Here is a 20884-nt window from a genome sequence, read left to right as displayed (position 1 = left end):
CGAATGACTTCATAGAGTTCCGAGTAAGCGTCTTTGTACTAGTCACTTCAAAACATGCTGACGAACATGTAGTGTCTGCCGCTTGAGGAATGAAACGGATGTGCTTTTCTCTTTTCAGGTTTAAAGCCCCAAACCGCCGAGAGATGTGCTTCTATGATGGCATTTGTGGGTGTAATCATAGCTTCGTTATATCGCAGGTGGTGCTCTGCACACGGCAGCTGTGTTTCAGAGCGGAATCACGATGGCCATATCCTAAGCAAACATCGAACAGCGAAGTGCATTACATGATCCTAGAATAGTCCATCTAGGTACGTAGCATCAGTTTTCGACGGCTTTGAGGAAAGGGGAAGAGTAGGAGGGGAAGTCGGCTTCGATCGTGGCAGGTAGTCCGCAACAATAGAATCGAAGTCTGCTGGTGGAACTACGCGGCAGGGTCAGAACATATTAATTAAGAAACGACTAGGTTGCACTTACCTGGCACTGATCGCGCTTTCAGCGAAGCGTCCAGCATGCTATTCACGATCAGTCTGCGAATAGAGGTGCCGTCCAGAATCTGAGGCTCTGCCTTCTTCGGTGGTTTCGTCACGTCATCTTTAGGGGGCTCCTTGTAGGTCCCCAACGGGCCGCTGGCCTTCCCCAAGTGTGCCAACACATCGCCTTTGGTCAGCATCCCACGCACACCCGTACCCTTGATCTTGTCAGTGCTCTTGATGCCATTCTCCTGTAGCAGACGGAGGACGGATGGGAAGAGCGGCCGTGAGCTTTCCGGGTGAACGGCAGGACGCTCGGCCGGGATAGACGGCTCTGACTGCTGCTTATCAGGGACGGAGGCGGGAGGAGGGGTCGGTGCTGAAGTGGATGCTTCGGGCTTTGATTCAGACTCTGCAGGAGGCTGCAGGTTGGAGATATCGTCGCCTTCTTCTGCGAGAAGGCCAATAACCTCTCCGATTTTGATGTTTTTGGCGCCATTGGGGACCTGGTTGATATGAGCGGTGAGCTTGACGGACGCGGCATGAGGAACGCTTACAATAATCTTGCCAAGGATTCCGTCATCTTGAGCTTCTACATCTATGGTGGCCTTGTCTGTCTCCTACACGCGGTAGATGTTACATTGCACAAGGAGCAATGGCGAATAGAACGACTTACAATCTCGAGCAGTACGTCGCCGGCAGAGAAAGCCTCGCCCTCCTGCTTCTTCCATTTAGCAATACCACCCTCTGTCATAGTTGGAGACATAGCCGGCATCTGCAAGTTCGTGACGGCTTGGCGAACCGCGGACATCTGCATACCTGCACAACATGAGTGGTGAATGTGCTGTGAACAGACCGCGGTGCTCACATCGTCGACTGCACGATGACCGCGCAGCGGCCTTTGATAGCTGGCGTAGGGACTGCATGAGCGGTGCCCGCTGTGCGCGTCGTGGAAGAAGTTGGGGAAGGTGGGACGAGTCTTAGCAGTCCGTTCCGAGCATTCCGTCACGGATGGTACGATCACGTGGTCACAAACGCATCGACATTAATGTGAGACTACGGATAGTCCTCTGCAGTGAATAAGGACCTCAGCTAGCGGAGTCGACCGTTGTTGACAAGTATAGGATTTGAATAATCGTGATGAAAGAGGATATAAGGGCTCATTGTAAATGCCTACGACATAAACATTGAGCATTCCTTGGGCGCTGAAGCGCCGGCTGTAAGCGCGAACGTACGATTCACGGCTAAAAATGACGTATGCGACAACAGGAAAAGTAAGGCGATAAGTATTGGCTTTGATACAAACGTGCTGAGACTGACTTCCTATCCTCATTATTCGTACCGCGAATTCCGCTCACAACTCCCGACAACTGTCGCCGAGTCGATGATGTTGTTGCGGGGTTCTCCGACCCCGACTAGCGCCAGTGACCCGACCCGGAAACCCGCCACAAGCTCTTGCCTAGGAAGAAGCCTCATCACCGCCCACAGTTCTCCAGAATTCTAGAGGAGGTTGTGGCAGTGCTAGGTTGGGGAGTGTTGATCTTGGATTCAGGGGCTTGGAGATCACGAACTGTCGGTGAGTGCGTAGTTCGCTTCGGTCTGGATGGCTGTGCAGGACATCCGTCACCTTCCGCTACAGACGAGGCTTCCATAACAGTGTATCTGCTCGGCCACCTTAGGCGCGACATACAAAATATTCCTGTATCTTGCCATCTTGTCCGACAAGAGGCCAACTAGAGACTGTTCTCATCCGGCCGCATGTACTCACTACCGACCCCAGCCGTTCTGCAGCGAACGCGTGAGTATGGAACCAGGTTCTTTCACCGCTTCGGAATGTGAGTAGCAAATTCGATTCGTAGATACACGCTCTGACCTCTAGTTTACAGTCACTGTGCGACTCATCAGATACGACTAATTCTCGTGTCCTCCGTCGTTATTACTTCACTCTTGTTCCCGGCCATCGCTGTCTACTCGTCGCCAGAAACACGCTTCTTCGCCGGCTTCACTCTCCGTGTTCTCGACTCGTTCTCGACCTCCGACGATTTGTCGCGATATTTTGACCATCATGATCTCCGCAACCTGTGGGAAGGTCACAGCACTCTCCGCATCCGCGAGGATTCCGTGGCCAGGGCGCAATGTGGTGTACAAGGAATCTTGCGCTCAGAACGAGTGTTGGTCGGCAGCATATCGCCTGATTATGGCCTGGAGGCTGTGGAGCCCGGCACCCTAGCTTCCGCGCTCAGGCTTGAGAAACGGCTTTCGGGACTCATCACATCGCGAGGTCTTCCCTGCGTCAAGACAAGTGCCGGTTCATGCTTTTCACTCAGTCCATCAGTCTTCTGGGATCATAGCGAGGAGTCAATTCTTGCGGACGACAATGTCTTGGAAACGGTCAATTCAGCTCGCAACGTCTCGAATGCCGGTATATCTATCAACCCAGAGATTCTGCTGGCTGGTCGAGAGCTCCGCGACCCTACAGGCCCACACATAGACGGGGCCATGTTCTTGGCTCTCACGTACTTCTTCCGCGATCGAGACTGTCTTGACAACACTGGCCACTTCCAATGGCTGAGAGTGCTCGAGGAGGCAGCCGGACATGCAGGTGACCTGGTTGTACAGGCTCAAGCACCGAAGCTGGTTGCCCTTGAGGTGAGTTTTTGGCGCGCCGTGAGCTATCATCCGTGGCCAACTCGTAATCGCCTCTAGTATGATAAGAATGTTTCAACACGAAGTCGCATCACTATCCTGTCTGCGTTCTGTTATGCAGCCTATCTTACCTTCTTCGTATACTGTGCTCAATCATTGAGGCGCATGGTCACCGTCCATTCACGCTTTGGTCTCGCACTGACAGGTTTGGTTGAACTCTTGGTCAGCACTATCACCAGTTTGAGTGTCTGTGCCCTTGTGGGCTTCAGGATGACTATGGTCCCATGGTATGTCTTCTATTTACGTGCTCCCTTCAGAGGATGGACCAATGTAACGCGCGCAGGGAGTTATTTCCGATCATTGTTATATTCATTGGGGTCGAAAATATGTTCCATATTGTGAGTGCGAATTTTAAGCGTCATAACATTGCTGTTTCTCAAATTCGGCGTAGGTGGATGCGGTTCTCAAGACACCCGTCACTGTTCCCGTGAAGGAGCGGATTGCGCAGGGTCTGAGTCAAGCAGGGACTTCAAACACTCTGAAGGTCGTGTCATACAACGCAGTACTCGGTGTCATTGCATTCTTTTCTACTGGTGCTATCCGCCAATTTTGTGCCTTTTCGATTGTCGTGCTCGTCGCGCATTGGTTCTTGGTGCACACATTCTTTGTGACTGTCTTATCAATCGATATACAACGTCTCGAGGTATAAACGGACATATATGTCATACAAAAACAGCACTGACACGCCACCATTTAGCTGGACGAGCTACTCCGTCAGGATAGCCTGGGTCCTTCTGATTCCTCAAAGCCTGCTACTGCGACGAAAGTCCTCCCGCCTCCCAGAACATGGAGTCAGGCTATCACGGCTACACAGAATGCCATCAAGGGTCGCCCAGCCAAGAACATAAGTTTTTTTCTTGTACGTCCCTTGCCTAGCTCCGAGCGTCACAAGCGGTTGCTTACTTCCCGAAGTTGCTGGCAATTACAGCGACACTGTATTTTGCGACATCTCCCGTGTCGGTACCTTACAGAGAAGATACAAGAAGCGCATACCAGCGACACCTCCTTGCGAATGTACATAAGATATCTTCTGCCGACAGGATTTCTCCCGCGTTCCGTATATGGCAAATGCTCAATCCTTCTGATGATGCCCTCATCCACATTCGCGTCGAGTCACCGACAATCCTTGTTTTGGCACCCGAAGAGGACGCTGACACAAACCCAGTACCGGTCATAGACCAAGAGAAAGCCTTCCGACCCCGCGTCTCCCGCCTAGGCCGTCTGTGGAACCGTCTGTTCAGACATGTGTGGTGGCTGACCAAGTACATGGTGCTTCCCATCACGGCTACGACGGTCTTGCTCTACGGCCTGCTGCTCTACTTGCTGAAGAATGTCGAGCTGCTCGAGACACAGCGACAACGTCCGGGTCCAGACCACGACAGCTCCGATGAGTCGTCATCTGTGGAGGGTGAGGTATCTTTCACGACACTTCCTCGAGCATCCCCTACCGATGTGGATGCAATCGCGTCCAGCAAAGATGGCAAGGTGGTAGCGACCTTGGGGCTGCAGAACGAAGTTGTCGTTTGGCGGACCACGACCCGCGCATATATGACCGTCGATACGTCTAACATCCTGCTAAGCAGTGCAAGCACGCCTACGGCAGCGACAACGCTCACGACTCTCGCGGTTCACCCGTCGGGGACGGTCTGTGCCGCAGGTACCGGCTCCGGTGTCATTGGTGTCTGGACCATTTACCAGGACCAGGCCAAGCGTCTGACCGAGTTGACAATCTCGGATCACACGTCAGGAGCTGGCGTTGCTGCACTTTACTTCGCTCAACCCCAGCTTCGTCCGCCATCACCCATGCGCCCACTTACGCCTTCGCCTTCTCCATCAGACAGGCGGTCGTCGCAAAGCCCTATCGTATTGTATGCGACATATGACAATGGGTCAGTGGTGAGGTGGGAGGTTGAGGCCGATAGCAAATGCAGCGCGCGGTATGTCGCCCCGACGAGGTCTGGATCCGTGGTCAAATCGATGCTCCTGCCTGTACACGGAGATGACCGCTTACTGGTCGGCTTCTCTCTGGACGACGGCACATTCGAGCTCTGCGATATCAACCGGCCAGACCAGCTTATAGCCAAAGAGTGTTGGATTGCGGCCGGCAATCCTCAGGACCTTGTTTGCGCAGTTGACGTATGCAATCTCCAGCTCGACGGCAAGCGTTACATAGTAATTTGTGCAGCCACACAAGCGGGGGTTGTCTCGCTATGGGACGCGGGCACTCGGGATTGTCTGTTCATCATGGACGAGCCATTCGGAGAGGTCAACCAGCTGCGAGTGACAGCCGTGCCCCTGACTAGCTGTCTGGTCTGTGGGGAACTCCCATGTGAGAACTTCCTGGTGTCCTTCTCGGTCGGCCAAGTCATCCTGTTCTTCCGTGCCTACCTCTACCTTCCGACACGGCGATGCTCGTGTCCGCGAAATCAGCCTCAGAACAGTCTGCTATCTAGCAGCCTTGGACATCGGTCGCGCAGTGGGAGCATGGCTTCGATAGCATCGTCGAACGGAAGCAATACTCCAAAGCGTGCTCGCTCTAGGAACCCCTCCATCTCATCCATCTCATCCATCTCATCCACGTCTTCAGCTTTGGAGGCGCCGATGTTCCCCGTCTCAGCGCACGGCGTTCATTCGCGGAGAGCGTCCGAGAAGGAAAGTATGCGTCGTACTCATGACACCTTCTTCATCAACTCCGACTGCGACGACGCTGATCCGCGTCCGCTTGGACCTGTGGACGTCAACCCAATTGCCGGGTTTCTCTCTGTGCATCCTCCAACATCGATATGGCAGAGTCTAATTGTTGTCAGAGTGGCTGACGCCATGTTTGAACGTGGCAGCTGGGATGTTGTCGGGCATCGGGTTGTTGGAATACGCCGCAAGGCGCGTCCACAGTTCGTACAACGGCGCAATGACCACAAGGTCGAACTGAAAGTGGAGTCGCCTCATGGACTTAGCGCGTCCACCCTGGAGCGATGGGAGCTATGGACATTTGACCCCGATGATTCTCGACTTCAAGCATCGCCTCTCTCCGCCATTAACCGTGACGTCCACGAGCGTGGTATAAACAAGCGAAGGCGCGGTATGTCCGTTACGGAGTCGTCCAAGGGTCAAGCCAGTCCTACGACAAAACGGATCCAGCTTATACCGCGACTGCATTTTACCCGCGTCACACCGTTCGTCGGCAGCTCGACGATGTGCATGGCCGGATTTGGGAACACGGTTGGCCTTTTTGACTTCGGTCTGCTCTCAAATGCCCGCCGGCGTCGACTCTCCCTGGTGGATGACACGCGCAAGAAGTCGAATACAGACTAGCGAATCACTCCGCACACTGCTCTTAGGTATTTGCGTGTATGTATCGATGAAATTTATCTACTGCACTGAGATGTATGTTACATGTGTGTATAGTTGGCTATGCTGTAATGGTGCTGGATACTTAGACGAGCAATCCTACTGGATAGGTTACCCTGAAATCTCGAATTGGACCAGGGCCTGTCTCTCACAAACTCGGCCGTTGGCGCTCCATTTTCTCTCTTCGAATGAGGATAATCTGGAGTACCTGGAAGTTGGTTGCTTGATAGAACACCTCCGGTGTGTCAAGAACATGCTCTGACATCGTTCAAATCTGCATCTTTCATGCTCGCAGATTCCACGACATATTCACAGGACCTCATTCAGGCAGGACTGCAAGTGATCGGTCCCTGATGTTCTAGGCCGTTGCCTGACCATTGTCGCATAATAATGTCTCTGTGGGGCAGCCTCTGTAGAAGCTCTTCCCCATACACCCTCCCGTTGATCCCACAGGCCAGATACCTCTAGCAGTCGCGACCTCCTTCTGTCCCACCTTGCAGGAACTGCTAATGATAGACTTGTATCTGGTCCCCAACAATCCCGAGCGTACGACGCTTGTCTCCACAGTTGGCGTCGCATACTACCAAGTCACGACGACAAAGTCGCAGCCGTTTGGTGGGCCAGCCATTTCGCGGATCAGGAAGCCTGCAGACACGGAGGGCGAGAGCATCGTCGCCGAGATCCATTGGAGAAGATGGGGCGCGCACCCAATTGTGCGGAGCAGGGTCTTCGATGGCTCTGAGCAGGAGCTGCTGGTCAAGGAGCTGCTCTACAAGGCGGGGAATCGCTTCAGCCCGTGCGTAGCTCGTCCCAACTAGAGCGCGTGAGGATGAACTCAGACATGGTGTTCCTTTAGGACGCGGTATTTCCTGGGGAACGATGATGAGGTGTATCGGTGGAAGATAGTCAAAGGCATCGGATCAGTGGTTCGTTGGACTGCCATAATCTCAAGAATGAAAACTGACCAGCTTGAGTGATACAGCTAAGCAACAACTCTACTGGGACAGAAGTTGCACGTTACACCCAGGACGATATCAAAGACGGTTTCTTCAAAGGAGAGAAGAAGTGGTATCTGCAGATCCAACCTTCAACTCTGAGCGTGGACATGATCGTGACCACATTCATGATCATGGAGAAGAAGCGACGTGACCGTGTAGCCGACCATCACGTTGTACGTGTTTCAGAGCACGACGAAGATCCTGCAGAAGGAGGTGGTGCGGAGAGCTGATTCGCGTGTCAATGCGTTCTGTGTTGGATCTTTGGGGTTTATGGGCGCTGACTTCACTGTTCTCGGTGATATGTTGTTGTTTGCTCTTTTGGGATTTTGGGGTTATGTACGGGTGCATGGGGCTACACAAGGATGTCTGGGAGTTATTGTCTCGTACCCATCCCCCCGTATCCGCACCCCACCACCGCGAAAAGGGGGTCTGGGGCAGTTAGATAGCCCCTGGCTTAAGCGCCCAACAAGCGCCGGAATGTAACGGTCACAGGTTGCTTCTGGTACCTAGAAATGATGCGATCTTTGATCGCTTTCCAAATGCGGTACTCACACCTAGCAGGTCGTGCTCGAGACTGGTGGACGCTACATTGTGGTCTGCTACAGAATCTCAAGTTTACTTGTTTCAAGCATCTTAGATAAGTCTCATATACTATATCCACCAGCAACCTAAGTATTCCATGAGATATACCCCTCCAGTAACATCATGAGGATGCCACAGGTACTGAAAGGAGAAGTTGCAGCTTTCATGATGATGCTTTCCACATGATACTTCATTTGGTCATAAATTTACAGGCTGAGTTTGGCATAGATACTTTTTGTGTGGCCTTTCAAGTATTTTACAAGCTCAGGTATGCCTTTGTTGACACTTCCTCGAGCACGACCTGCTAGGTGTGAGTACCGCATTTGGAAAGCGATCAAAGATCGCATCATTTCTAGGTACCAGAAGCAACCTGTGACCGTTACATTCCGGCGCTTGTTGGGCGCTTAAGCCAGGGGGGGTGCGCCTATCTGACTGCCCCCTTTTCGCGGTGGTGGGGTGCGGGTACGGGGGGATGGGTACGAGACAAGGGAGTTACTGTGATAAGATAGAGTTCAACGCACGATTCTTCCGAGGGATAGCAGTGCAAAGCGGACTGCCGTCGATCGCCCTTCGCGTGAACCTGACAAATGCCGCGTGTCATGTGACCGCGTTTCGCTCGTTATCGCTGTGGGTGCATGCGACACCTATCTCCTCCACGGCCACCGTCAGGGACGGAGGGTGCACGCTGGGATATATAGACCGTGGATGCGGTTTTGCTAGACTCTCCAAACAGGGCCGCTATGCTCGCAGCTTCTCTCCTGAGTCTCCTCGCCTTAACCACAGCAACAACTGCAGCGCAGCGACCACTCGTGCAGCAGTTTGTTGACAATGGTCAGACCTATAGCGGGATAGACTTGCCAGGCTCTGATCAGGCCTACGATGCCGGTTTGTTCACCCCGCTTGAGGAATTCAGTCTACTGTCCACGTCAGAGTTCACAACGTTGAGCCATCCCCTATTTCCTAACTATAACGTTCGCATCAAGAAGTCCGACTTTTGCGACGGCACTGTTGGGTATACACGCCTTTGAGCCCTCAATGGCAAGGTGTATCAGACTGATTGATACCACGTGTAGGGCATACACGGGATACATTGACATTCAAGCGCGGCACTTGTTCTTCTACTTCTTCGAGAGTAGGAGCAACCCAGACAAAGACGATGTGATTTTTTGGACCAACGGAGGTCCTGGTTGTTCGTCCTCCCTGGGCCTCTTTATGGAGCTCGGTGGGTTTTTAACAAGATTCATTAGCATATTCAGTTTTATCTGACAAACTTCGCAGGACCATGTCGCGTTTCGAGTCCTGATAACTCCACATTCAATCCGTACTCCTGGAACGAGAACGCCAATATATTCTTCATCGATCAGCCCATAGGCGTTGGTTTCTCGTACGCAGACTACGGCGAGACGGTCGTGGGTCACTATTGACTAATCCGCGTTGTTCATTTCTGACATGCGTTAGAGCACGACCCCAGAAGCAGCGAAGGACATCGCAGCCTTCGTCGCGATCTTCTTCGAGCACTTCAGCAAGTTCAAAGGCCGGGCTTTTCACATGGCCGGGGAGTCGTATGGGGTGAGTGTGTGATGCAGAATGACTGAGCAGCCAGTGTGACAAAACTTTCATAGGGCCGGTACATCCCCGTCTTTGCGTCGGAGGTCTACGACCAAAACGCGAGGCTTGTTGAGGCGGGATTGACGCCCATCAACCTTACTTCTGTTATGATTGGTACGGGTACAAACTGCATGCACAGGGCATCTCGCTTAGTTGTTCTAGGCAATGGATGCACGGAATGGCCCACCATGACAACGTCTTACTATGACATGCAATGCAAGCCCATGTCCGTCGCACCGGTACAGGAGATTAGGTGAGCCTGCTCTTCAGAACTCTCAGTGAGTAGCTGACATCGGCCAGCTCATGCATCCGCATGAAGCAAGCGGTGAGTTAGGTTGTTATGTATTCCTTGCTAGCATACCCTCATCCACTGGGATAACTAGATCCCTCGCTGCGAGAAGATGTTGAAGGAATCGTGCGTCGACAAGTTTGACAGCATCGGCTGTGAAGCGGCCGGCCTATTCTGCCAGTCGGAGATCTCCGTCCCGTTCTATGCTACAGGTGAAGTCTCCGTATTGCCGTATTGATGGGCCCGAGCACTCAACTGTTGACAAGGCTATAACCCATACGATATAAGCAAACTCTGGTGCACCTGATTTTATGGTTCAGTTCCGCGATATAAGTACTGATGCTGTCTTTCCGCACACCTACAGCGAAGGGGCCATCTCGGATACGCTGTGTTATCCAGTGACGAAGTACACCCCTAGCCCGTATCCTAAAGATAGACTCACACAGATGTGTTGCACAGAGTCATAAGTCAATACCTCGACCGCCCTGACGTCCGCTCGACGATCGGCGTGGACCCGTCGATCACGTCCAATTTCAGTAGCTGCAACTACGAAGTCAACGCCGCCTTCCATGCGGCGGACGACTCCATGTTCCCGACGCAATACTACATTGCCGCGCTGCTCGAACGCGGGATTCGCGCCCTCATCTACGTAGGGGCAAATGACTGGATCTGCAACTGGGTGCGAGTCATTTCTGCGTGGTTTCCCATCACTGCTTACAAGACCGTACTTCACGCAGGTCGGGAATGACCGTATGACGCTGGGATTGGAGTGGACTGGCCAGGAAACTTTTGTCAGCCAGCCGCTCAAGGAGTGGAAGGTGGATGGGGAGATCGCTGGCTTGACCAGGAACGCGGGACCGCTCACGTTTTTGACGCTCGACGGGGCCGGCCATATGGTGCGTAATTTATTACGAATGTGTTCGACGAAGACTCATGCCCTTGTTCGCAGGTCCCGTTCGATAAGCCAAAGCAGTCTTTGGAGATGGTCAAGCGCTGGCTGGCTGGCGATAAGTTCTAGCGTAGCTTATGTGTGATGACGAAAATGCGGTGAATTCGACAGCTTGTATCTGATTTGCAAGTGTCACTATGCACTTCACCCATCGTTATAAAATTTAATCAGCTGACATGTACTTATCACATTCCCAAACGCTATCATGGGGAGGCCAGTATTTCTCCAGGAAGCGAGGCGAGTTAAGCAGGCTACAGAACCTCAGGTATTCCATTCCTCCATTTGATACCTGCTTTCTCTGCGATTCTCATCGTAATCTCTCAGATAGCCCTTGCCTCCTCCGGAGTCGCTTTCTTCGTCGAGCGTTCCCCACATGCAAACCCATCTGTCGAGGTGTGTCGATTGCGATGAGCGCGGCCGTGCAGGAGCACGAAGTCTCCACATGAATCAGTACATCCTTGCCGCCGTTCACGAAGCCGTATCCAAGAGCTACAATGTAGTAATCCGATTGGTACGATGTGCTAGTCCAACCCACCAAAGTTGGGATACGCCGAGTCCATGACACCCACCCTGGATTGCATCTGCAATGTTGCAGCACATTGCTTTGAATAGCTCTCCTTCCCTGTTTACAAAGTATGCCAAAGGTTTTGTGGTGTCGCTGAAACACCACGAAGAGTCAACGGCCGTTGACGTACGTCCCCTCTGGCTCCTTTCTTATCCCGACATACGGAACCACCCGCTTGTCCTGTAGATCTCCAAGCGCTGACGAAGGGCGAGCAGACCTTCGAGTACTTGCATATTTGTTACGGTGAACTAGGTGCCCCGTCGCTGAGCCAAAGCTTGCTCAGGTGGTTCTTGCACCTCCACCCGGAGCTGCTCTAGCTCGTGCAAGACGAATTCGAAGACCATGAGTACCGCTTTAGCATGACGGCATGTACTGAATACTGCCACGGCGACGAGGTACCACAGCTGAGCTATGAGCGAGTCGGGGCGTGTGCAGCTCGCTGGACGGATACATGGCTTTGAGGTGCTGCAGTAACTCGATGCTCGCAGTCGTAATCACGAAGAGAATAAATCAACACAGTGTATGCCACCATTGCTCTCTACTTAACGATTCCATGAGCCTAGCCATCTCCGAGCGTGAACGAAGCTTGTTAAAGCTATACGCCGGTTCATCGTGATGTTCTTTGAGGTCGGGCTTACCTTTGACCTTGCCCTAGTTTCCCAACCTTTCTGCGTATGTCAACGCATGGACGTAGTGGTATGCTTGGACCGTCCGGAACGGGCCGGCGGAAAACGAATGGTCAGACCTTGCACGCCGAAAAGCCTGTAGCAACAACAGGCGGAGGCACGAGCGTAGATCTGTAGCGTAGTACAGTCCTCAGTGCACGCTCGGGAGAGCAAAGACTAAATGTATATTAGCATTCATGTAGCGTAGTACAGTCTAATGACATGGTAAGCTATGGTATGCGGACATGACAGACAACTTTGCACTTACCCTCAGTGCACGCTCGGGAGAGCAAAGACTGAGGGTCAAGATGCAGGCACTCAGGTAAAATAGCTACAGTCCGTTAGGGGCTAGGTACAGTAAGGTACGTACGCGCTACCGTAACGGGTAATGATGGATACGATACTGACAGCGTGAGCGTCGGGGCGAATCAGAAAGAGCGCCGCGCCGACGCAGTAAGGCGCGGCGCGGGAAGGCGGAACAGCGTGAACTCAAATAAGAAATACACGGGTATGGCGCGCAACCGGTCCCGGAGCGCGGCGGACGACGCACGGATTGTCGTGCTCCAACAAAGCCTTGCTTATATATATCACTTCGTGTGTCCGGATCCACGATTATCAAGTTGAAAGCATTTCAGAAAGCGTAGGAGCATTTCTCATTGTTGCTCTCACCGGTCTCAAGTTGCCCGCACAATGTGAACCCGTGAGTAAATAGCGGCGCTTGGGTGGTCGTTACCGAACGGAAACGTGCTTGTTCCTCGGTGCTGATATTGAAACCCACCATTGAGGCGATTATGCATGCGATTGGTAGATCTATCTCTGTTATCTAGATGCGCAGGATCTGAGACTGCGGTACTCGTCAATATAAATGCATGAGAGCATCCTAACATAACAACCGACACATCCCAGACCCCTCATGCGTCTACTACCCTTTCTGCCATTTGCAGCCACTGCTGCGGGCGCTGTTGACCAAAAGCCGTTCAACAGTCTCCTAGGACACCTAGCCACTGTTCCAAGTTTTGCCGTGCCTCACAATGCTTCAGAGTCGACGGTGTTCAAGCCTTTTGATCATTTGATTGATTTATCCGCATCTGAGTTCACTGCCTTGGGGCACCCGGTCTTCCCTCATTACAAAGTACGCATCAAGAAGTCCCGCTTTTGTGATGGAACGGTCAAGTGAGGCGTAATCTCAAACATGGTTCGTACGCGCTGACGTCTCATCGTTAAGCGCATACACAGGCTACATTGATGTAGAGGCTCGGCATCTGTTCTTCTACTTTTTTGAAAGCAGAAGCGACCCAGACACAGACGATGTCATATTCTGGACCAACGGAGGGCCTGGTGGCTCTTCGTCTACCGGTCTCTTTATGGAACTCGGTATGTCTTCGATATAGTCCTCGGGATTCGGCTAGCGTTGACCTAATATGAATGCAGGACCTTGTCGAGTGGTGAACTCGACCACCACGACCTTCAATCCCTATGGATGGAACGACAAGGCCAATGTCTTCTTTATTGACCAGCCCATCGGGGTTGGCTTTTCCTACGCTGACTACGGTGAAGCCGTGGTAAGAGACATTGTGGCTTTGACCACAGACCGAAATACAACATGACAATCATAGAGTAATACATTGGACGCAGCTAAGGACATTTCGGCCTTCGTCGCAATTTTCTTTGAGAACTTTAGCAAATACAAAGGAAGAGCATTCCATATGGCTGGCGAATCTTACGGGGTACGTATCATCTGATGCGTACCATGTACTGATGTTATAACCCCGAAGGATATTACCAGGGTCGTTACATCCCGGTATACGCGTCGGCGGTTTATGACCAAAACGCGAGACTCGTCGAGGCTGGGCTGACACCAATCAACCTGTCGTCTGTCATGATAGGTTGGCTAATGTCACACCTCAACAAATAATGACTCACGACTATGATCTGCAGGCAACGGATGCTCAGACTTTAGCTACATTTTGCCATCATACTATGACATGCAATGTCGTCCCATGTCAGTGCCCCCGGTCCTGCCTATTAGGTATATTCTTGCCACAAACATACTTCTGGGTTCTCATCGTATACTTTCAGTACATGTATTCGCATGAAACAAACGGTGCACAAATTGCCAGCCTCATGCGCGGTCAATGGCTGATGCTGAGAAATGGTGCTAGCTCCCCCGATGCCAGAAATGGATGAAAGAAGCCTGTGTGGATCAACTTGACGATATAAGCTGCACGGCTGCATGGATGTTTTGTGAAACAGAGATCAGCAACCCTTTGGAAGCAACTGGTGCGTTGAACTGGCCGCGAACATTGTGATATATTGACGTCCGGAAAGGTCTTAACCCTTACGATATCACCAAGCCTTGGTTAGTTCTCGCTCAACGCATACATGACGACCTTTACTTACGCAATGCAGCGGTGGGCCGATCGCGGACGTGTTCTGCTACCCCATCAACAAGTGAGGCAGAAGATCCCTCAATGGTCTTCCCTGTATGCTCATGGATCAGCCTTTCAGAGAAATCAAGGGCTACCTTAGCAGGCCAGACGTCAGGTCTACGCTCGGCGTCGACGAATCAGTCCCACAGAACTTCAGCCTCGTGAGCTGGGAAGTGAATAGCGCATTCATGGCCAGCATGGACTACGTGTTCCCCAACCAGTTCTACATCGCTGCCCTTCTCGAGCGGGGTATCCGAGCATTGATCTACACCGGTGTGAACGACTTCGCATGTAACTGGGTAGGACGGCTCCCACCTACTCTGCTCCATGGGATGCATCTGATCGTACCGTTCGATCGCCGTAGGTCGGTAACGATCGCATGACACGGGACATGGAGTGGACCGGCCGGGAGGCTTTTTCCGTGCAGCCACTGAGAGACTGGCTCGTCGATGGCAAAGTGGCTGGACAGACGAGGAGTGCAGGCCCGCTGACCTTCGCGACTATCAACGATGCAGGGCACATGGTGGGTTTATGACCCAGCCGAGAAGGTACTGCAGCTTAGCTGACGCTCGTATGCAAGGCACCATACGACAAACCAGCCGAATCCTTAGAGCTGGTGAACCGCTGGCTTGCCAATGAAGAGCTGTGAAGCAGGCAAATACCGAAGGGTATCCGCTCTAAACCGTTCGGAGATTACGGTTGACAGTACAATACGTCTGCATTTGAACCTTCGAGTCACCTAATAGATATGTTGCCTGTAGCATATCCATTTATGTGTCGCCGACCAACCAACATCCACCTATTCTCGTAGAACATCTGACCTGAACAAAATGAAAGCATACACGTGAGGGTCAGAGAAGTGCCGCAGGAGCACATTGACAGTAATACATATGTATACATTTTCTCCTTTTCCTTCTAGCAACCTACAACGCAGATCTCGGGCTTCACTGTTATGCCGCCTGTGCCGCTGATGGTGCGATCTTGCTCTTCCCGAATGTGGGATCAATCTTGCGGCTGCCGTCCATGAATGCGCGAACTTGCTCCTCTGTAACTGCAGCTCTCCGCTATGTGCCATGTAGTCAGCACCGGCGCCCAATGAAGAAACGAGAGCCGTACATCTTGGAACCCCTTGACGAACTCCTGGAGAACCTGTGTGCACTTCGCCTTGAGCTGACCGGTCAAAAGGCGGCCCGCGCGGTATTCCTGGCCGCATTGAGGCGGACTTAGCTCGATTCATGCAGCCAGGCAGGCAGATACGCACCTCTCCCATCTTGGCCCACTCCTCGTCGTCATCCATGAAGAAGCCCAGGTACTGGTACGCAACATCGACGTCCGGGTTCCCGCCGAGCCGCCTGTGCTCCTCCTCCGTCTCCTGTCCGCCCGAGAAGCCGTGGCGGTTGATCTTGTTTTTGATTTGCCCGGGCGTGTCGGACATGTAGATGCTCGAGTTCGTGTCGGAGGCGCTCATCTTCGTCTGCGGGCCCTGCAGCGCGGGGAAGAACTTGGAGTGGAGCAGCGCAGGTTTGGGGTACTTGAGCTTTGCGGCGACGTCGCGCGTGAGGCGGAAGTACGGATCCTGGTCGATCGCGCAGGGGATCAAGCACGGTATGTTCGAGGCGGTGCCGAAGATCTGCGGGAAGGAGTTGGAGAAGGAGGGCGCGGCTTGGATGGAGGCGAAGTGGATCTTGCCGATGTTGTCGCTGGATGGAGGTCATGCGCTGTACGCGGTGCTGAGCAGCGGGCGGGGACGTACGAGTCGTTGAAGCCAAACGTGGCTTTGGCCTGGTTGATCGTGATCTGCCGAGAGATCTTGGAGACGTTGCGATAGAATGCTCCGCCGACGTAGTCGTAATCGCTGAAGATGAACGTCTTCTCTAGGTTGAAGCCGACGGAGATGATGTCCCGCGCGTTCCACTTCGAGAACTCATATGTTTGTTCCACCTTGAGCTCGTGCTTGAAGAGGAACTTCTCGTCGTCTGTAAGTTCGTTGAGTGAAACCGTACCTCTAGAACGAACAAGACCAACCTGTGAGCTGGACCACTAGTGGGACATCGAAGACGTCTTGCAGCCACCTGTATCGCTCTCAGGCTTACCTGTCAGGATGAGACGAGAGGCCAGGACTCACTTTGTGAACACGAACGGGACCATGTGTCCGAGATGCATGCTGTTGCTGCTTGGCCCTCGCCCAGTATACAAGAAGAACGGCTTCCCCTGCTCATAGCGGTCGAGGACCTTGTCAAAGTCTCTGCACGACAGCGCGACACAGTCAGTTCCGCTCCCCGCTGCACGGTCAGCCGAGACAAGCACGCACCGATGAGAAAAGAACAGCCCCCTCCGCAGGAACACATGTGGACGGCGCCCGGTCAACCGCTCGAATCGCTCCAGGACCGCCTGGTCGATCCTCCGCGTGCCGAACTGGTCGATGAGCTTGTCGTAGTCGATCGCGAGCTGCTGGCCGTCGGACGAGACGGACCCCTGCACGTCCCAGGGCGTCACGACCTGATCGTGCGTATCCGAAGCATCGGCGGGCTTGACTGCGGGTGCAGAGCTCTCTCCGGTGAGGGTCGCGTGCGATGCGGACTCACTAGAACTAGGACTGCACAACAGGTGTTCACGCCCTCCTCAGAGAAAATCGAGCGGGGCTACATACTCTGCCAGGCTTGCCTCCGCCAGAGATGATGCGATCTTGTCGACTGAGACGGGAGAGGTAAACTCGGACGTCATTTTGTCGGGTACGGCGAGAGGTGGCCAGAGATGATTCTATAGCGTTTTATACGGGCCAGAAAGTAGATTTAGCTAAGATGATAGTAGGGCGAGTGGACAAGTCGGAGAGCGTGAATACTAAGGTTCTGAGACTCGCTAGCGCTGCTGCACAGTATCGAGTCAGAATTCCTTTACCATAATTCTCTCCTCGAGATCAGATCTGTCGATCGTGCACGAGCGCTAGTCTCCTGTGAGCGGCACGAAATAAATTTCCTTCAAAGTACGCAGGTTCCGGATATCCATGTATAACACGAGCGCACACATGCTGCTGTCGAATCAAGCCTACAGTCGGGTGCACGCACAGCGAGTACAAGGTAATAACGTCTGGCTTTATTTGATACAATGCTACCGGCGTAATGAACATATGTGTAGTGACTATGGGGTGTTATCATACTCTGCATAAGGGAGCGAAAGGGTCATCGTCAACTTCATAGAAGGTCCGCAATTTTCTACCTCGACCGCAAGCAACCTCGTTCCCATCAACGATCCCAGCACCCCACGCGTGCGGAACCCTTCGTGATCGCAAAGGTGAGGAACATACTCGTAACAGAAAGCGAAGATCGGCTACCACTTATGGTTTCCGGAACTCGCACAACACTGTATAGATCGTGTTGAATGCGGTGTAAATTTCCTCTCGGACCTGGAGAAAGATGTGAATGTGCTATCACGACGTCGATACAAAGGTTCGTCACCTTCGCGCCCGTTAGGACAATCTTGCCGGAAACGAAGATCAGCAGCACGACCTTCGGCTTGATCATGCGGTAAATGAGACCAGGGAACAGCTACGAAAGCGACAGTTGGCGACAAGCCCTGACTAAAACGGCATGCAGCATACCTCTGGCTCATAACTGCTGAACTGTCCGTGGCTGTACGCAAGACCCTCCAGACGGATAGGGAACTTGACGTCACAACTACCGACAATGTTCTGAATCTTGAACTCAGAGAACTTGGCGTCAAAGCCAAGCTTTTGCACGATTCGCGCGTACTTGCGCGACGCCAACCGCGAGTCGTCCTCGCTCTTCGCGCCGGTGACGACCATCTTGCCCGAGGCAAAGATGAGCGCGGTCGTCTTCGGATCGCGGATGCGCATGATGACGGCCGCGAAACGCTAGAAAAGAGTGGAATGCGGAAGAAGCCCGACATTCACACAGGTCAACAACAAACAGTACCAACCTTCGGGTTGTACTCCGCGTTGCGTGCGTGCAACGCAATCGTCTTCAGGTCCAGCCGGCAGTCCAGGTTGACCGTCGCGACGATGTTCTGCAGTGTCGGGACGATGCCCTCGACGGCGGTAATGTGCTGCTGCTCGAGCGTCAGCGGCGCCGGCGTCGCGGGCACCGCGGTCGGCCCTGGTGTCGAGGGACCCGCTAGCGGCGCAGGCTGGCTGCTACCGACGATCGTGGGCGACTGCGAGTGGGAATGTGGCGGTTGTTGCGACTGCTGTTGCGACTGCATATATTGCTGCACTGATTGTGGTTGTGCCTGCTGTTGCGTCTGGTACGGGGATATGGACGGTGCAGCAGGCGCGGGACCAGGCAGAGCAAGGCTCGAGGGGCCTGGTCCAGCTAGGTAGGGATTTGAGGAGGCATACGGCAGAGCAAGACCATTAGACTGTTGCGTCTGGGGCTGCGGCTGTGTGTACTGCTGCTGCTGGGACACAGCGGCGGGGCGAGAGAACGTAACCTGCCGCGAGGGGAGTGCAAAGGACATCTTGCGAGGTCTAGAGGGGGTCCAACGATGAATGTATTGAGCTCGACACCGAGCGAATGGATATGCAGAGCAGGTATACAACCGTGAGAAAATATCTCAGAGGCACGGGACTGGGGAGGGGGGGGTTTGTCGCGACGCACCCCGAGACTCTTATATACGCCCGGAACTTCAAGCTCCGCCCGAAGTCCTTCCGGATTTAGCTTGAGCCTTGATGGCATCTGCCGCTTTGGACCGTCCTTGACAGATGAGTCGTTCGCCCCTGTTCATGCATCGCGTGCTGTTCGACGCTTTTCTTTAAAGCTCTGCCACATCTTTTGCTCACCATCCGATGTGTCCTGCCCAACGCTGCTCGTGGCTTGCTTGCTGGTCTGGTCTTTGCACAGGAATACCAGATACTTATCGCTTGCTGGAAGAAGCGCTGACCACTGGCCGCCCACGCGTGATCCGTGACGATAGCTTCGAGAAAACTTTCTGCGAAAGTAGCTCACCCAAGGGCCAACGACTGCCATCCAGCGTGCAGGCTTGGAGGCGGTTGGACCCTAGCCACATGCCGTGTTGTGCGGAGTCATGAAAACGCTGTTTGGGAGGACGGTACGAGCTCGGTTCATTGTTTGCCTGAAAGGGGGCGTTTCCTTGTTGTCTCTCTTCGCTGTGCTTGATCGATAGTCGCCCGTCGTCTCTCTTCGTGTTTTCCCATGTGGAGGCGACGACAGTGGTGGTGGTAACGTCCTTCTAGAAGCCCTCTGCCAGCAAGTTGAGTGGCCTGGTGGGAAGCGAGAAGCCCGCCCCATGATGCCTGTTTCGTGGCGTGTCGCACAGGCTCGCGCCAGGGACGCCGTGCGTCAATCTGTCAGTATGCATTACGTATATTAGGACTACTATGTTACATTGGTGCACATAACACCATTAGATACAGCCATAAAGTTAGCAATCACCACGTCGTGTGCGCATCCATCGTCTCTCGAGATCATGCATCATGATGCATCACACTGCTCTGCTCACTCAATCTCATACTGTTCGCGCGGATCCTCCGGCACGGACACGTTGCGCAGAAGGGGATCCAATGACGCGAGCTCGTCCTTGATGCCTGCCCGCGCAAAATCGTCGAGCTCCTTCAGCAGCATCGCGATCAGTTTCTGCGAATGCGTGGTCAGGGCGCGCGAGGGGGGACAAAAGCTGTGGCGCACTGACCTTCAGCTTATTGTCAATCTGCTTCACTGTGTCACCGAGCGCAGAGTTCCAGCTCGGTGGCGGACTGCCCAATGCGCCACCGTACATCACGTTGCCTCCTCCAAGCGCGGCCGGTGTGCCTGAGCCGGCAGCGTGCGCTATGCCCCACAAACTGCTCTCGCCCTCATGTGTCGTTGCCGCATCGATACCCGTGAATAAGTACGACACGCCCGGATGTGGAGAGAGCAGCCCCAGCGGGCCCATCATATGTTGCCCCGCATTTGGAAAAGGCGACGGGCCGAGGATCTTGGATATCTTGTTGTACACTTCGGAGAGAACATCGAGGAGAGAGAGCAGCGTCTGGTGGTAGTCGAGGGGGAATGGCTGCGGCGCGCGGCACGCGAGGTCAGCTGCATACAAGAGAGAGATTGCGTAGTTACACTTACGACGTGTGGCATGCTGAGATAAGGCGTGTCGGACGCTTCTGGATATGATAGCGCGTAGTCGGTAGCGCCGGCGTACCGCTTGTTAGGCTTTCTGAACAGACGCTGGGTGGTATAGGCGGTGAGTTCAATGTACGGGAGAATGAAATGCCAAGTAACTTCAGTCATGGGAAATGACAACTAGTGCCA

The 20884-nt window shown here is 53.4% G+C and overlaps 8 protein-coding genes across 8 annotated transcripts; 4 read left to right on the top strand and 4 right to left on the bottom strand.

The window, feature by feature from the left end:
- Positions 1-290: 290 nt before the first annotated feature.
- Positions 291-1287, bottom strand: POSPLADRAFT_1134196 (hypothetical protein; the record flags this gene model as incomplete). Its single annotated transcript, XM_024484447.1, has 4 exons — positions 291-421; positions 475-976; positions 1028-1090; positions 1147-1287. 4 exons carry the CDS (start codon positions 1285-1287, stop codon positions 291-293), a joined length of 837 nt encoding a protein of 278 aa, XP_024341646.1.
- A 941-nt stretch (positions 1288-2228) lies between these two features.
- Positions 2229-6643, top strand: POSPLADRAFT_1073215 (hypothetical protein; the record flags this gene model as incomplete). The annotated part of the gene is made up of 7 exons (XM_024482580.1): positions 2229-2305; positions 2357-3119; positions 3177-3403; positions 3460-3514; positions 3568-3819; positions 3874-4035; positions 4089-6643. The coding sequence occupies 7 exons, from the start codon at positions 2229-2231 to the stop codon at positions 6486-6488; spliced, it is 3936 nt and encodes a 1311-aa protein (XP_024341645.1). The 3' UTR covers positions 6489-6643.
- Positions 6644-7033: 390 nt separating this feature from the next.
- POSPLADRAFT_1136267 (hypothetical protein) lies at positions 7034-7752 on the top strand (the record flags this gene model as incomplete). Its single annotated transcript, XM_024484661.1, has 3 exons — positions 7034-7320; positions 7381-7450; positions 7507-7752. The coding sequence occupies 3 exons, from the start codon at positions 7034-7036 to the stop codon at positions 7750-7752; spliced, it is 603 nt and encodes a 200-aa protein (XP_024341644.1).
- Positions 7753-8844: 1092 nt separating this feature from the next.
- On the top strand, positions 8845-11077 carry POSPLADRAFT_1166932 (hypothetical protein; the record flags this gene model as incomplete). Its single annotated transcript, XM_024487943.1, has 13 exons — positions 8845-9116; positions 9178-9326; positions 9383-9513; positions 9563-9673; positions 9727-9826; positions 9875-9965; positions 10013-10037; positions 10096-10213; positions 10268-10298; positions 10366-10407; positions 10461-10680; positions 10739-10897; positions 10951-11077. 13 exons carry the CDS (start codon positions 8845-8847, stop codon positions 11017-11019), a joined length of 1518 nt encoding a protein of 505 aa, XP_024341643.1. The 3' UTR covers positions 11020-11077.
- Positions 11078-13093: 2016 nt separating this feature from the next.
- Positions 13094-15144, top strand: POSPLADRAFT_1136067 (hypothetical protein; the record flags this gene model as incomplete). Its single annotated transcript, XM_024484639.1, has 9 exons — positions 13094-13353; positions 13406-13554; positions 13612-13742; positions 13797-13907; positions 14343-14460; positions 14509-14539; positions 14590-14631; positions 14689-14908; positions 14974-15144. 9 exons carry the CDS (start codon positions 13094-13096, stop codon positions 15142-15144), a joined length of 1233 nt encoding a protein of 410 aa, XP_024341642.1.
- Positions 15145-15362: 218 nt separating this feature from the next.
- On the bottom strand, positions 15363-17333 carry POSPLADRAFT_1064941 (hypothetical protein; the record flags this gene model as incomplete). The annotated part of the gene is made up of 9 exons (XM_024481875.1): positions 15363-15673; positions 15726-15812; positions 15871-16309; positions 16363-16585; positions 16635-16681; positions 16735-16854; positions 16921-17161; positions 17195-17199; positions 17260-17333. 9 exons carry the CDS (start codon positions 17331-17333, stop codon positions 15560-15562), a joined length of 1350 nt encoding a protein of 449 aa, XP_024341641.1. The 3' UTR covers positions 15363-15559.
- A 610-nt stretch (positions 17334-17943) lies between these two features.
- On the bottom strand, positions 17944-18827 carry POSPLADRAFT_1133760 (hypothetical protein; the record flags this gene model as incomplete). Its single annotated transcript, XM_024484393.1, has 4 exons — positions 17944-18012; positions 18065-18154; positions 18208-18480; positions 18546-18827. The coding sequence occupies 4 exons, from the start codon at positions 18825-18827 to the stop codon at positions 17944-17946; spliced, it is 714 nt and encodes a 237-aa protein (XP_024341640.1).
- Positions 18828-19814: 987 nt separating this feature from the next.
- On the bottom strand, positions 19815-20863 carry POSPLADRAFT_1135440 (hypothetical protein; the record flags this gene model as incomplete). Its single annotated transcript, XM_024484582.1, has 4 exons — positions 19815-19929; positions 20085-20218; positions 20274-20636; positions 20699-20863. The coding sequence occupies 4 exons, from the start codon at positions 20861-20863 to the stop codon at positions 19815-19817; spliced, it is 777 nt and encodes a 258-aa protein (XP_024341639.1).
- Positions 20864-20884: the final 21 nt, after the last annotated feature.

This window comes from Postia placenta (genome assembly GCF_002117355.1).
Source record: "Postia placenta MAD-698-R-SB12 unplaced genomic scaffold POSPLAscaffold_3, whole genome shotgun sequence".
Lineage (NCBI taxonomy): Eukaryota > Fungi > Basidiomycota > Agaricomycetes > Polyporales > Adustoporiaceae > Rhodonia > Rhodonia placenta.
This window is presented reverse-complemented; position numbering and strand designations above follow the sequence as displayed.